Source organism: Gasterosteus aculeatus, chromosome 7, assembly GCF_964276395.1.
Source record: "Gasterosteus aculeatus chromosome 7, fGasAcu3.hap1.1, whole genome shotgun sequence".
NCBI classification, from domain to species: domain Eukaryota; kingdom Metazoa; phylum Chordata; class Actinopteri; order Perciformes; family Gasterosteidae; genus Gasterosteus; species Gasterosteus aculeatus.
The window spans coordinates 30,014,430-30,029,694 of record NC_135694.1 but is presented as its reverse complement, the minus strand read 5'-3'; the positions used below and the strand labels follow the sequence as shown (position 1 = coordinate 30,029,694).

At 42.2% G+C, this 15,265-nt stretch overlaps 2 protein-coding genes and 5 non-coding genes across 9 annotated transcripts; all 7 read left to right on the top strand.

Annotated features, from left to right (window-relative positions):
- Positions 1-919: 919 nt before the first annotated feature.
- btg4 (B-cell translocation gene 4) lies at positions 920-3,311 on the top strand. Of its 2 annotated transcripts, none has more exons than XM_040180024.2 (4): positions 920-1,802; positions 2,029-2,166; positions 2,482-2,761; positions 2,851-3,311. In XM_040180024.2, the coding sequence occupies exons 1-4, from the start codon at positions 1,630-1,632 to the stop codon at positions 3,064-3,066; spliced, it is 807 nt and encodes a 268-aa protein (XP_040035958.2). In that variant the 5' UTR covers positions 920-1,629; the 3' UTR covers positions 3,067-3,311. The 2 variants fall into 2 exon arrangements, with proteins under 2 accessions (XP_040035958.2, XP_077963044.1); XM_078106918.1 differs by having other exon boundaries at positions 1,297-1,802; positions 2,482-2,734.
- Positions 3,312-5,294: 1,983 nt separating this feature from the next.
- LOC120821466 (heterogeneous nuclear ribonucleoprotein A/B) lies at positions 5,295-10,759 on the top strand. Of its 2 annotated transcripts, none has more exons than XM_040180021.2 (9): positions 5,295-5,523; positions 6,550-6,827; positions 6,913-7,081; positions 7,250-7,408; positions 7,773-7,904; positions 8,004-8,127; positions 8,272-8,418; positions 9,042-9,132; positions 9,762-10,759. In XM_040180021.2, exons 2-8 carry the CDS (start codon positions 6,571-6,573, stop codon positions 9,113-9,115), a joined length of 1,062 nt encoding a protein of 353 aa, XP_040035955.1. In that variant the 5' UTR covers positions 5,295-5,523; positions 6,550-6,570; the 3' UTR covers positions 9,116-9,132; positions 9,762-10,759. The 2 variants fall into 2 exon arrangements, with proteins under 2 accessions (XP_040035955.1, XP_040035956.1); XM_040180022.2 differs by having other exon boundaries at positions 5,439-5,644.
- A 526-nt stretch (positions 10,760-11,285) lies between these two features.
- Positions 11,286-11,358, top strand: trnav-aac (transfer RNA valine (anticodon AAC)). Its single transcript has one exon. It is a non-coding gene; the product is annotated as a tRNA-Val (tRNA).
- A 1,623-nt stretch (positions 11,359-12,981) lies between these two features.
- trnad-guc (transfer RNA aspartic acid (anticodon GUC)) lies at positions 12,982-13,053 on the top strand. The gene has a single exon. It is a non-coding gene; the product is annotated as a tRNA-Asp (tRNA).
- An 899-nt stretch (positions 13,054-13,952) lies between these two features.
- trnad-guc (transfer RNA aspartic acid (anticodon GUC)) lies at positions 13,953-14,024 on the top strand. Its single transcript has one exon. It is a non-coding gene; the product is annotated as a tRNA-Asp (tRNA).
- A 595-nt stretch (positions 14,025-14,619) lies between these two features.
- Positions 14,620-14,691, top strand: trnad-guc (transfer RNA aspartic acid (anticodon GUC)). Its single transcript has one exon. It is a non-coding gene; the product is annotated as a tRNA-Asp (tRNA).
- A 158-nt stretch (positions 14,692-14,849) lies between these two features.
- Positions 14,850-14,921, top strand: trnad-guc (transfer RNA aspartic acid (anticodon GUC)). Its single transcript has one exon. It is a non-coding gene; the product is annotated as a tRNA-Asp (tRNA).
- The last annotated feature ends 344 nt before the right edge of the window (positions 14,922-15,265 follow it).

Below are 15,265 nucleotides of genomic sequence, written 5' to 3'. Positions count from 1 at the left end.
TCACCATTTATGTATCGGTTATTTGCCCAGTGGTGTCTTGTATCCTTCAGGCCTCCACACTGAACCAGAATGAAAAAACACAACGACAGCAAAGCTATATGAAATAATCCTTTTTATATTTGCTGATTGATTTTGTATCGGCATCGTTCCTCCAGACCTCATTCTGACTCTTCAATTCTTCTCTGGCCGTTTAGTTTTATTTTTCATGAATGAATTCTTCATTCGGTTCATTTCTTTGAATTGTTTGTGTTTGGTCCCACAAAGAAGTTTCAGTCAAAATATTAAAGTCACTCTGATTTTCTAACACTTTAAATTAGCGGTCTAACAAGGCGAAAATGATTTAATATAAAGTATATTTTCTCTTTTAACTTTTTGCACTTTGGTGTGTCATCGCTGTCTCTAACCTCGATGTTGGATGATTTTAAGGAGTGAGTTCTCAGTGTGTGTGTTATAAAGTTTTTCTTTGTGTTCAGCTTTATATCAGTTCAATGTTCACTCAAATAAAATATATGCTGTAATGTTTTCACTATCAGTCTTGTTTGTCTGTTTGGGGCGATGGTCAACTCCCTGGATTTCAACTTTTATAGTTAACGTATTCTTCCCAAATGTTTTCTCTTACAGTTTTTGTTATTACATTTTTATTGGTTGAATATTGAGCGGAGACGTGCTGTTTCACGCTGCTATTGTAGATACTCATATTTGAGACGGTTGGGTTCAATGGCACTTTTTTCTTTGAGGTGATTTTACATTTTGCTTCTGTAGTTTGACTGAAAATATCAGTAAGTTACAGTTTAAATGTTTTGGGTCGGGTTGGTTTTGATGTTTTTGAAGTCTTCTTATTTAGAGCAAGTGACACAAACTAGTTAAACTGGTTTAAAAAACGGAATATGAATCAATTTACTCAAAATTTAGGAATTTAATACCGAAATAGATGTTTTGTTCATTACGTCTGTCATCACTTTTATGTAAAGTTTTTGTTTTAAATGATTTAGCCGTTTTTCTTTTAAAGTCTGGTTTCTCTTATTTAATTTCTTTCGTGTTTTTATGTTGATATAAACTATATGTTTTTTAAGTGCAGAAACCTTTTTGCTGACACATTTGGTGATAGTGATTCACAATCTAAATAGGATTTTCCTGACTACATAAAGGTTAAATTCTAACAAATAAATACAACTTATTCGTGAAACAAGCATCAAAATCTGTACTTATGTCAGTAATTTCCCTGAACCCACACATACACACACACACACACACACAGCTTAATCAGGTGAACGTGCTTCAGGTGAGCTTCTCACACACCTGAACTGTGGTTGTCTTAAAACCGGGCGAGAAGCTCTGGATGAAGTGACTGTTTTTGTGTCTGATGTTTGTGGAGCTTCCTGATTGAGCTGCTGCTTCACAAACGCACGCAGACCCATGTAGATACACATGTTTTATTTTATCTGGGTCATTAGAGAGCAAAGCTGAGTTCTCTCTAGAGCTCCAGCAGCAAATATGTTTGCTTAAGTTGTCCGGCTTCCACTTAGTTTTACGTTTTTTTTTCTTTCTGCAAGCATTTTATTCTCCATAGAGGTTTTTTTTTTTTTTTTTTTAGCTTTCAGGTTTTGTCAAACTTGAGGTCGAAGAGCCATGAAGGAGGAGATCGCTGCCGCCGTGTTCTTCGTGGCTCGACTGGTGAAGAGATATGGATCTCTGGACAACGACAGCAGGGACCGCTTCGCCGCCGCCCTCACCTGCGTCCTGTTTGAGAACTACAAGAACCACTGGCACCCCAACGCACCCACCAAGGGTCAGGCCTACAGGTCAGCGACTCGCGTTTGATTCTGCCCGTCCGTGGCCCCCGTGCAGCCTGCGACTTTCACTGGCCTGACTAAACGTTTGGATCTGTTCAGCTTGGGTCAAACACGGATTTTATTCAACCAAACCTTTTGGAAACTTTTGTAAAAAGAGAGCCGGTGCTTTTTGTCATTTGAGTTCACGTGACGCCGGGCGGCTGAGGCCGTGTTCTGATATCTGCGGTTTCTCCAGGTGTCTCCGTGTGAACCGCATGCAGCTGCGGGACCCGGTGCTTCAGCAGGCCTGCAGTCGGACCCCGGTGCGCTACGAGGATCTGGGCCTCCCCCAGGAGCTGACTGTGTGGGTCGACCCTGGAGAGGTGTCCTGCAGGTGAGGCCTCTACTTTTTTATTTTTTGCGGCGTGATGCTCAAGTTTGGGACCCTTTCAGATGCCTTTTTTTCTTCACACTCAAGATGCTACGCTGTGTTTCCCATCGCACTTCATCTCGCTAGTGAACTGACCTTTTTTTCTGCTTTTGCCACCTACAACCATGTGCAATAGCTTTGCTCGCTAGCTAGTTTGCTAACTAATCGATATTTCCCTCGTAAATGTTTCGTGATGTGTTTTAATCCAGTGACTTAAAAGTCAGAAGTGAGTTGAAAAATGAGTCCGACTTGTGTCTTTTACATTTCTTTAATTTGCAGGTACGGCGAGCGGAGCACTCCGTTCTGCGTTTCAATCGTGGACGGCTGCCGCCGCCCGGATCGGGAATTTTCCCGCCGAATTCATGAAGCCGTTGAGCGGGCGAGCCTCGACGTTCCATCGGCGAGCTCCTCGGACGAGGACGACAATGAGGAGGAACGGGACGGAGACAAAAGCGCGAGCAGCTGCAACCTCTCGCAGGTCTGTCCTGCCTCTGTTGCCCCCGGCAACCCCGAGCCCAAATCCATCCCAACGGTCAGCAACCCCAACAGCGTCTACCGGGTGAGACTCGCAACATCCGCTGCACAAAAGTAGAAGTGGCGATTTCTGGGATCCGGTATTTTAAACGTTGTCGTTGCTCTCGTCCTCAGTTCAGCGAGTTTTCGCCGGGCGCCCCCCAGACCTGGCTGAGGGAGAAGAGGAAGGCCTTTGCCGTCGACGCGTTCCCCCCTCACCCTCCTCCCCCGCCAGTCGTGGGGCCGACCCCCCAGTTCGCCGGCCAGAAAGGCTTCAAGTCCCACCGAGCCACGTTCACCTTTGCCGGGCCTCGGGTCGACAAGTACCACTGGGTCAGCAAATCCCGATGACCCGCGGGGGGGAAAAAGAGATTAAGGACAATTTACTTTAAAGGATGAGTTTACTATGTATGATTTCTAAAGTGTTTAATGATGTAAAGTAATGCTGTTTAAGCATGTTTTTTAAAACTTCAAAATATTCATGTATTTTAAATGATTATGCTTCTATGTTGTTTTTATAACTAATATTGGTTGTAGTGTGAATAAAGTAACATTGAACTGTCATTGAAAAGAAATAAATGCGTATTGTCAGCTCTGCTGGTTGTTCTAAAGTCGTTTTTATTTTTTTGGAGTTGATCTCTCTTATAGAAAGGCACGTTGAACATGACTTAAAGAGCCATTGTGCAAAGGCAAGCACTTTAGCCGTGCACGCTCATTTTTAATTTAATTAATCCCACACTCCGGCTCTCTTCACTGGCTACCCGCATCCAGTTCTAAACGCCGGTGCTCACCTACCACGCTGTGAATGGATGGGGTCCAGCTTCCATCCAGGACCTGGTCCAACCCGACATCCCGACCCGCACTCTCCGCTCTGCATCTGATAAACTGCTTGTTCCTCCTCACTGAGAGCAAAACACTCGACTAGATCACGACTCTTTGCTGTCCTGCTCCTAAATGGAACGAGCTCACTGAAGACATCAGGACCACAGAGAGGCTTCACATCTTCAGACTGAAGACATCAGGATCACAGAGAGGCTTCACATCTTCAGACTAAAGACACACCTCTTCAGACTCTACCTCCACTAAAAGACTAACGAATCGTAGCACTTCGATTGTACTTATGGCACTTATCTATTGTAAATTGCACTTGTTTCTTGCTCTTAGTTTGTATGGTTGAATGCACTTCTTGTAAGTCGCGTTTGGATAAAAGCTCAGCTAAATGAAATGTAATGTAATCACAAACGGTAAGTTGTGAACCTGAACTTTGTGCACTCAGATCCGCAGCTCTGACACAAGACAAATGCTCAATGGACACTCAAGCTGTATTCCAGATCACATTCTCTTTATTTTTAGTACATACCACAGCTGCCCTTCTGAATTCTGTACGGTGGTATCCATTCTATTGGTTTACCCTTTCTAACGTTGCACCTTGAGCTATGACCCACTTATCTGCTGCATAAAGGAAAGTGGTCTCAATCTCCAGAAACTCCTTTTTGGACTGCAACATGTGACTAGAATATTTCTGCATTCTAATGGGGAATGAGCATTGAAAGGTCCCATAATACGAAGGCGTCAATTTATTGCTCACTAGTCTAAATGACATGTAATGTAAAACAGGTGGATTGTGCATATTGCTGTTTTTTGGCTTTTAAACATGTCAGTAACACTACAAATGCCCTCTGTTTGGAGCAGGTGGTTACATGTTACACATCACACCTTTTGATGCAATGAACCCCTTTTAGGTAAAGGATGACAAAACACGCAAACAGTTTACATTTGCATAAAATGAAGAGACTATTTTTGAAGAGTTGGAACTGTTGATAATCTCCTAAAATACTGCGATGGTTCATGTTGTCCGATACACCGGAACAAAATCATTTTTCTCATTTTACATTTGCACAACCTCTATCCATCTTTGTTCTATTTGTAAACAGTATTACTGTGTCTCTTTACATAACACCTCTTAATAAATACAGATTAGAGATGAGATACCAGATAAGAAAATGTATTGTCATCCATCTATATAAGGAACAGCTACATAAGGGAACGAGGTTAAGTATCGCTGGTCCTCAGTCCAAAACAGAAAAATGAAATATTCAACAAAAAGGTGCACACGCAAACTATGTGGTGCAAACAGCTGCAAACACAGCTTCCAACTTCATGACAGGTTCAGTAGATGGTTGTATTAAAATTAGAAAAGCTGTGCAGCCTTTTTAAATAAGAGGATATTCAATCAGATACCCTAAAAGTGGATTATTTACCCTCTTCATCCTTTATTAAAGGTAACTCATATGTTTGTTAATATAGTTCAGTTTGCAACCTGATAAATATGCATGTGTCTGCCACAGTCCACTTTTAGCTTTGTTACTCAATAGAAACTGGCATGTTTTTAAACAACTGCCGTATTTTACTCCTAAAGCAGCTTGAGACATTAATTTTTGTTACTAATACATTTACGCATCAGTAAAAGGTCCGTCATAGCTAACAGGGGGACTGCATTGTCTCGCGCATCGATTAAAATACCATTAAATATCACACAACCGCTCTGGAAGGCGACAAGAGGACGCGAAGGAAGAAAGGACGTTTGGCTACTTGTAGTTCCCTTTATGTCATCAGCAATCAGCCAATAGCGTAACGCCTTTATTCACCTAAGAGAGCTGATCGTCCAATCACAGATGTTGTCGTTGCGACGTAACCTAGCGCCCGCTCACATCCGGTCGTATATATGTTGCCACGAGTTAGCGGCGAATTTGGAGAGTGTCCATTTTGAGCAGCGAGTCGGCGTCTCCGGTATTTTCCCCCCACGAAGTAAGCACGCTTTCTTTTGTTTGTTTATTTATTTAATATTTTGTTTAAATATCGGAAAGCGGGATTCGTTTTACAAGTCGTGGGTTCGTTTTCCTGTGGCCTCTGCTACCGCCCTGCTTTTGTACGTAAAGTGTCCCGATTGTTTTCATTTCATTTAACGTTAGCTCACGCTTGTGATAGCCGCTAACCCTTTAGCCCCCGCAGCGCTAAATACGTTAGCGCTTTTATTGTGCTGATCGAATAAGCTGTTCGTCGGCCGTAGTATAAATAAACCCAACGTGCTTCATGCCGCTTAGTGGAATTTTGCGTTAGAGGTATTTTTACACGGTATTTTATTCACGTCCAACGAGCTAACGGTTAGCTGCTAGCTGGGCCTGCTCTGCGTTCCGAGCGGCAACCGAGCAAAGCGCGGTCCGCTCGAACACCGAACGTAACCCGCTGGATTACCGCTGCTTTTTGTTGGCTAACAAAGCCTTACTGTGCAACCCTAGAGAAGCCTTCGCCGAACAATCACCGTTACGGTGTCGCCTCTACGGCGGTTGTGCGGCTACATACGGAAAGAAAAAGGAAACCGTTGAATTAAGCGAACCGTTAGCAAGCCAATGGACAAAGTGAGCCCCAATGCTCGGCTTTTGTAACGTTAGCTTTGTTTTAGCCTTCGCCGCGATCAGCTGCACGTTGTTCCTCAATTAATACATACACGAGTGGATTTTGAGCAATCAATCAAAACGTTATTGTAGAAAACCATGTAAGAGACATTTATTGCATTTATTTATAGTTCATTGCAGAAAAATGCTACGTAGCGGAATTTGGATGTATTGGCTCGTTGCATCCATGTGAACATCTCCCGCCCCCCCGAAAGATGACTGTTGATAATGTACTAAAGACAAAACTAGGCCTGACGTTTTTGCTAGCTAAATCTACCATAAACAAAGTGTGAAAGAGACCGTATCTGCTCCCCCATTCATACCTCTTCTTTATGTTCTTTCATCTACTCCTGCATCCTAAACGTTTCCCTTGTTTCAGTCTCGAAGAGCCCACCTCAGAATGGCAGACCCAGAAAATCTCCTCATGGAGACATCGGACCACAATGGGAACGATGGGGAGGAGGACCAGAATGGCGCTGAGCAAGAGCAGGAACAGGAGTTGATGGCAGGAGAGGAGGACTGCCAGGACGGCCTGGACATCCAAGAAGACATCCAAGAGGACATCCAGGAAGATGTCCAGGATAACAACGGTGCTGAGGGTGGCGACGGAGCCGACGGTGGCAAAATTGACGCCAGCAAAGGAGAGGAAGATGCTGGGTGAGTGTTGGACTGTTCAATTCAACGTTTGATTATGTTTTGTGGAAAAAGCAGTTAACCGCAAGGTATCCTTTTGTGTTTACAGAAAAATGTTTGTGGGTGGCCTCAGCTGGGATACGAGTAAAAAGGACCTCAAGGATTATTTCAGTAAGTTTGGTGAGGTATCGGACTGTACCATCAAGATGGACTCAAACACCGGCCGATCCCGAGGCTTTGGCTTCGTCCTCTTCAAAGAGGCCGCCAGCGTGGAAAAGGTGCGTCAAGATTTACCCTTCCGTTGATTAGCAGTGGCATGCTCCCCTATGGAACCAGCCGCCAAGACTAACTCAGTTGTCTCTCAAAAGAACTTTACTTGCATGTAATGTCACGCCATGCAGTTCCTGTCTGTTAGCACTCTATGCTAAACACTAACGTATCTGCAGGTGCTGGAGCAGAAGGAACACAGACTGGACGGACGTCCCATCGACCCAAAGAAGGCGATGGCCATGAAGAAGGAGCCCGCCAAAAAGATCTTTGTTGGGGGTTTGAACCCTGAGGCGACAGAGGATGCCATCAGGGAATATTTTGGCGCTTTCGGAGAGGTCAGTTTGCCAAATAAAATTGCAGTTAAATGAAAGTAGACCAATTTACTCAAAAGAATAAATTTGAAGGGATACAGCCATGTTGTTTTTAATCTTTGAGCCTAATTAAGATGCTGGCTGATGGAAAGTGAGTACATACTTCCTATGACAACCTGCCAATCAGTAATTCTGGCAATTCCGGCAGGCAGACTAAATGGAGTAATCAATCATTTGCATTCAAATGACTTGCACTATGAGTCAAATGTTGGGCTTCTGGCTGAGTAATTGGACTTAATAAAACGTTTATTTTCCTTTATGGCAGAGGGGGAAAAAAATTGATAAAGACCTTTTTGATCCAACTTTCCAATGAATCTCTTCCTCCTAGATTGAAACCATTGAGCTGCCCATCGACCCCAAATCAAAGAAAAGGAGGGGCTTCATCTTCATCACATACAAAGATGAGGCAAGCGTCAAGAAGTGTCTGGAGAAGAAATACCACACCATCCAGGGCGGCAGGGTACAAACACGCACACTTTGACAGAAATGGTTTGCTGGTTCATGATACTGGCTGCGTTTTGTAAAATCAGCATAATTAGGGGCAGTGCTTGTTCCACAGTGTGAGCTGAAGATCGCCCAGCCGAAGGAAGTTTACCAACAGCAGCAGTACGGGGCGGGGCGCGGTGGCGGAGGAGGTGGTGGCGGCGGTGGCTACGGAGGTCGTGGAGGCCGAGGGCGTGGAGGTAAGGTTTAGTTTTGGCTTTCCACGACTTTGCTGGCAGAGAAAGATTCGTCGTGACATCACATTTTACTGGCTGGAATAAGATAAACAAGTCTGTAATTTGTCGGCATTGTGTTTTTGGTCTAACGCCTCAATGTGAACTCAGGTCAAGGTCAGGGCTGGAACCAGAGCTATGGAAACTACTGGAACCCAGGATACGGTAACCAGGGCTACGGCTACAGTGGATATGGAGGCTACGGCAACTATGACTACTCTTCTGGTTACTATGGATACGGTCCCGGTTATGATTATAGTGAGTACACTGAATGTCTTCATCTACCGTTGAGGTTTCTTAGTTCCTGATAATTTTAGTATCTTCAAACTAAAGTAAAACTAGTAAAGTCTATTTTATATTCCTGTGAAAACATCTCCTTATTTTTACTGAGCTTGAACGAATCATAACTAAATTCATTGTTTACTGTTAGCGTGGTTTAGCCGAGCTGGACCAGGCTGCTAACGGCTAATTGCTAATGTTGCAGCTTTGCAGCAGATGACAAAGATGTGTTGATGTTCACATACATGTAAAAGTTGCTTTCACAGCCTTTCAGAGTTTCACTTTCTTTGTCACATGGCCTGTCTCAAATAATCATGAAGTTAAAGTAGAAGTTTTATTTGCGGCAAAATTATAGGTGTGACTTAGTGCAACATATGGAAGAACGCGTATGTTTTCTTTCGAAGCGATTTTCACACACGTGTTGAAAAAGATGTGTGGATGAAACGTCTAAATAATGAAACTCTGACAATAATTACGTTTTTCACATCCATGAAATGTTTTGAGATTTTGTTTTTAAAACATTTTTTTTGTTCGACCGGTGGGTTTTGTGCTTCAGAGGGTTAAGTTGTTTGTCTGACCAGTTTCCCCCCCCCCCACCCCAGCTGACCAGGGCAACGGCAGCTACGGCAAAACTCCAAGACGGGGAGGACACCAGACCGGCTACAAGCCATACTGATGATCACACAGCGCATGGTATGTCTCTGTACCCACTTGCACAGATTTTATTACTGCTCATCAAAGACTTGAGCAGACTAATGTTGTGATGATGGGTTTTAAGCGACCAAAGTAGATTCTCGGACCGCTGGGCCTTCAAAGCTTGTATTTTATGCCAATTCTGCTAATGGATCTGATATTCGTTGACTCTTTTGTAGAGTAACGGATGCGGATATAAACCTCCAAATTGATTATCGTTAATCATAATTTGCCAATGGATGCGCATATCTGTCATGGTAGATCAAAACGTTATGTCTTCACATGTCTAAGGTATATTTGAAGTACTTTTAAGCTTGAAGGAGATGTTTTCACAATAATATCCAATGGAGGTAAATAATGAGCGGTTCCATTTTCCAACTACCTCAAACCACAGCTTTTATTAATTTTAACAGAACTAATAACTTTAGTATTTTGGGACAGTTGATGCATAAAAATAGTCTTGATCCTTCTAGATTAGCTTCCACAATTGAATCTGTACCTCCTAATGTGGATGCTCTTTGATTGGTATTTATTACTAGTGGCAATTTGATAGGATGTAATGCGTGTGTGTGTGTGTATAAGTTGTGTGAGCTTTTGCACCTCTAAACATTCACTCTCGTCCCCTTTAGGACTCCAGTGATCCAGTGAGACCGACGGCTGGATGGACACACTGGGCGTAACTCGACCTCTTTTATGACAGAAGACCATTTGTACAGAAAACATCTGAAATGTAACTTTTTTTTTTTAATCCTATCATTTTTAGGTTTTACTTTTCCCTTTGGTGTTTTTTTTTCCTTTTTTTTCGTCCCCCTTCCACATTTCCATCAATGGAAGTGTAATTTTTACTGTACTTTTTGGTACCCGTTTTGATTCTAATGTATTGTAAGGCTTGTATTTTACATGTTTGCTGGCTTTACAGATTGAAAATCTTGGCGCTGTAAAGGAGCTTTTTTGACAAAATAAACAATTTTCAGTAAATTTTTGTTTTGGCGGGCGGGCTCTGATGCTTCCAGGTTTCAGCTGGTGGGTGGGGTGGAAGATGGTTAGAAGTTTAGGATTTCATTTCGGTTGTCAACGTTGAATTTTCTCTTGGTCTTTTGTCGCCCCACAACCCCAATGATCTGTTGTGAAGGAACGTGCAACATGACTAAAGGACTGTTTCACGTTCCCTCATTTGGTAACTCCCCCCTCCCCCCTACTATATGTGGAATCCAGTGCACCAAAATGATTTTAACTCTTATAATTCCTTAAATCTGCAACGACTGCCTGCACGCTTATTTCCAGGACGTTTTGAATTCACAAAGGTATTAAAACATCTGAAAAGCTCACAAAGAATTGGGATGTGGGTGAAGGCTGAAAACAAATAATTCGACCTCATGCTTCTGTGGCATGATTTCCTGTTAAGTCTACATACGTTTATACATAACAAGCAACTTGTTTCAGTTTCTCTGCTGGTTTAGTTTGTGTTTTGTCAAGTGTCACTGGTTTTTTTAGAAGTAACCGCTTTGAAGTTAAATGTCTGCTTAGGTTTTCATTTGTTTTTTGTCTTTACAGACTTTTCAGACCACTGGAGTCTTCTCGACTAGTGTCTCTGGCAATTTATTAGTAATAAACATTCTCCTTTGTATTTGGTGTATTTTTAATGTTACTGTTAATCATGGTTGGGAACTATATTTTCTTATGAAGTTCTTAATTCTTCTGGACACAACATTTGTTTCCCGCTGAAACATCTGTACTCCTGACGTTGCTCGGTTACTTTGACCAAATGAGTATGACTAAGATTAGATTGCTTCAGTTATTGGGAAGGCTTTAATTGCTGGTCAATGTGCATTTGGGCACGAGGTTGTGCCGTTTAGTTGATATTAAGCAGGTCTGTAAACGCCTGAGTAATCGTCCTCACTAGAATACTAGTCCTCCAGGTTTTCAATATCTTTTTTTTGTACCTGAGGTACAAAAGCATTCAGTTAATTTTTCTCAAACCTGGAAGAAACCTAGCAAGTATAACTTGTGTCATGACAATTCTAAATTTTTCCTGCACATATGTCGCCTGGGTACAGATTATGAACGTTATTAAAACATTAAAGAGCTAGACTTTATCTCGCAACAATGGCTATTGTAAACAACGAGGTTTTTAAACAGAACAGTAGTCATCAGTTTCCGTAGTGTAGTGGTTATCACGTTCGCCTAACACGCGAAAGGTCCCCGGTTCGAGACCGGGCGGAAACATGTTTTGTCCAACTAACAGGCCTTCAATCACCGGCCAATCAGAGGAGGACCCCGGTGGGCGTGGCTTCACTTGAACAGGTTTCCCATCATGGACGCAGGTTGGCCGTGACTCGGCGGGATACGCGCACGTTTGGGCTTCATTACTAAACCCGGAGTACCAGAATTTTCAGTTAAGAATTCAACTTCAACGTTTGCTTTCCAATAATCTGTCAACGGTGGACTGTATCGATGACGTGGTCGTGGTAACGTCAGTATAAACGTTATAACGGTATCTCGTGACTTTGGCTTTTTAGCTCTTTTCCGCAGTAACACTCAGACAACGAACGGCCATTATCTCACGCTGTAATGATGGCCGAAAATAATAATAGTTATCTCTGGATTCTGTGTATACTTACCAACGTTAAATATTAAAGCTAACGTTAGCACAGCGTACGCGATGACCTTTCATATTTAAGCTAATTGTGGCTCATGACTCGGGCGTTGGCTAGCAACTAATTAACATAAATTTAACTAACGTTAGCTAACTTAACTAGTTATGGTAATTTAGCTAGCCAATTAAATTAGGATTTTAAAGTGTTTCATTATATGTTTATGTTTTGTCGAAGGAAGTAGCTCATGAATTTAGTTCATATTTAACGATGTATGAACGGCGCTTTCATAGTGACACGTGTTAGGCCGTGTTCACACAAAATGCTAAGCTAACTCCGAGATGTGCCCCCAAGGTTCAAACACATGTCATAAAACGGTATTATGAATTTGGTATCGGTAGTATAATATTGAGTTTTGGTAGGTTTGGTCTTGTCTGATAAACTCTCGAGTCTAATTCTCGAGTTTTCACTAACAAAACCATTTCATATCAACCAGAACTGAAATCATTAGAATTGACTTCAACATTACTAGTAAGACAGCTCTGCTAACGTTATCTGATATAAAACCCGGCCTAACACGCTGGCGCACCGATTGTTCTTGTAAAAAACGTTTTGGCTCTTCCTCGCGTATCATCCGTGTTAAGTTAGGGGGTGAAAACTGCGTCTCCCGGACGGGAGAAAACTTGTCATTAATATTGAAACTGCAGGTCAGCCAAAAGAGAGGATTGTCACAAACACTACACGGTGTGTTACTCGTGTCCTCTAATTATATAACGTTATTTTATATACAGTTTTAGGGCAACACATTAATATAGTATATACTAACGTGTATATTAAAATATTTGAGTCATACTGATCATGATAATGATATATTTTGTTATTTTAATAGTTCTCTGACATCTCACGTTTAACGTCTCCTTCGGCATGAGAAGATGCTGCAGCGCAGAATGCGGCAAAACACCGCTGCACTGCCACCTGCTCGGCATCGGTAGAAATACACTTCTGCAGAAGTTTTATTATTACTAACAAAGTCAAAGAAAGTTGTCCATAGATTTTGTGCCCGTCACACCTTTTCAATGCAAGCAAAACACCCATTGTCTGGTTCACTGCTATATGATACTAACATTAAACAGCTTTAGTGGTCCATCCATCCATTGTCAAACCGCTGGAGTCTATAGATTCAGTGGTGATCATCAATCGTGTATTCACATGCCTATGAAATTAAAACCCAAACTTATATAAATATATATGTCCTTCCTCGTTAGTATAGTGGACAGTATCTCCGCCTGTCACGCGGAAGACCGGGGTTCGATTCCCCGACGGGGAGAAATCTTTTCTTTTTCTAATTGTTCTAAAGTTATATTATCAAAATCCTACATACTTTAGATATTTCTTTGAGACCCAAATATTCTTATCTGCACTATTATTTATTATTATTAATGTATTTTGTGCACTTCTGAGCATGTATTGTTAGAAATGTGTCCAATTTTCTCCATACAAAAAAAAACTCAGTCGATATACCGTTGTCCTTTTAGTTTTGCATTAAATTGGATTATTTTCTCTTTTTATTGCCTGGAAATATGTCCAGCACGTACTCTGCCTTTTGTCTTTTTACCCCCCACGCTTCTAACCCTGCGTAGTTCAACCAAAAACACTGTAGGCTGCGAACTTTTTGGTGGCCATTTTGGATACCATTCTGTTTTCAAAACGTTCACCTCATCTATATGGCCCTTTCTCAATACCTAAGACGGAGAGAACGGACTTTCACGCGAGAATAGACTCGGGAGACTGACTCGGGAGTCCTGACTCGCGCGTACAGGAGAACGGAGAGCGGCCATTTCCGCAATTGGAACAGCAGCTGACTTAAAGTAGTGTTTATTTTCCTCTGTTGTTGCTGAGGTGAAATGCGTTCTGGGATATTTGGCTCTCACAAGAACAGACGAGCCTGCTCCGATGCATGCCCGGTAAAAATGGCGGTGCGAGTCACACCCGGGTATTAGAACCTTTCTCAGATGTGGACTTTAGAATTGGAACAGTACTCGGGCTGCGACTGATGACGTTTTACAAGTCCACGAGAACAAAAGTCCACACAAGAATGCATATTGAGAAAGGGCCTATATGTCTACATATGTCCCCGTTTGCACTATCATAGGGCTACAGTAGGCTGTGAAGTTTTTGGTGGCCATTTTGGATCTGCGTTTTACCGCGTCTATGTGTCCCCATCCGTCCTCGTTAGTATAGTGGACAGTATCTCCGCCTGTCACGCGGAAGACCGGGGTTCGATTCCCCGACGGGGAGAAATCTTTTCTTTTTCTAATTGTTCTAAAATTGTTCTAAACTTTTGTCTTTTTACCCCCCACGCTTCTAACCCTGCCTAGTTCAACCAAAAACACTGTAGGCTGCGAACTTTTTGGTGGCCATTTTGGATACCATTTTGTTTTCAAAATGTTTAACTCATCTATATGGCCCTTTCTCAATACCTAAGACGGACAGAACGGACTTTCCGTTCCGGCGAGAATAGACTCGGGAGACTGACTCGGGAGTCCTGGCTCACGGGTACGGGAGAACGGAGAGAACGGTAATTTCCGCAATTGGAACAGCAGCTGACTAAAGCCTAGTTTATGCTTCTGCGTTTTCAGAGCGAGACGCAAGAGCCCCTTGCGTGTCCCTTGCGTGCCTTTTCACACCTCCTTGCGCGCTTCGACCCATTTTTCTAGGCTTGCGTCGAAAGCGACGAGAACAAAAGTCCACACAAGAACGCCTATAAAGGGCCTGTATGTCTACATCCCTCCTTGTTCATATCATAGGGCTACAATAGGCTGTACAATAGGCTGTAAACGTTTTGGTGGCCATTTTGGATTTGCATTTTACCTCATCAGTGTGTCTACATCCGTCCTCGTTAGTATAGTGGACAGTATCTCCGCCTGTCACGCGGAAGACCGGGGTTCGATTCCCCGACGGGGAGAAATCTTTTTTTAATTGCTAAATCCCATATACTTCGAATATTTCAACTTTTAGGCAGTAAATTGCCATCTTTGCACTATCATAGGGCTACAATAGGCTGTAAACGTTTTGGTGGCCATTTTGGATTTGCATTTTACCTCATCAGTGTGTCTACATCTGTCCTCGTTAGTATAGTGGACAGTATCTCCGCCTGTCACGCGGAAGACCGGGGTTCGATTCCCCGACGGGGAGAAATCTTTTATTTTACTATATATTTTCAATATTTTTAGCCATTTGGTGATTTTAAAAATGTACTTTTGATGCAAAATTAAAGTTGTTTTATTCATTTCTTAGTTATACGGGTGTTAAATCTTTATCTTTCCCAAAAATTACTATTGAAAAAATTTGAATATATAAAAATGCTGAATTTTTAAAGAGATAGTTGAGTTTTTGAGTTTTTAACATTCTGAAGCAGCATTCCAACAACTATACTATGCATTTCCTTCTGAAAATGCATTGGATTGCTGAACGCCAAAGCTGAATTATTTATTTTTAAATGCTGCAATACAGATATGGCAGAAGCTGAACTTTCCAAA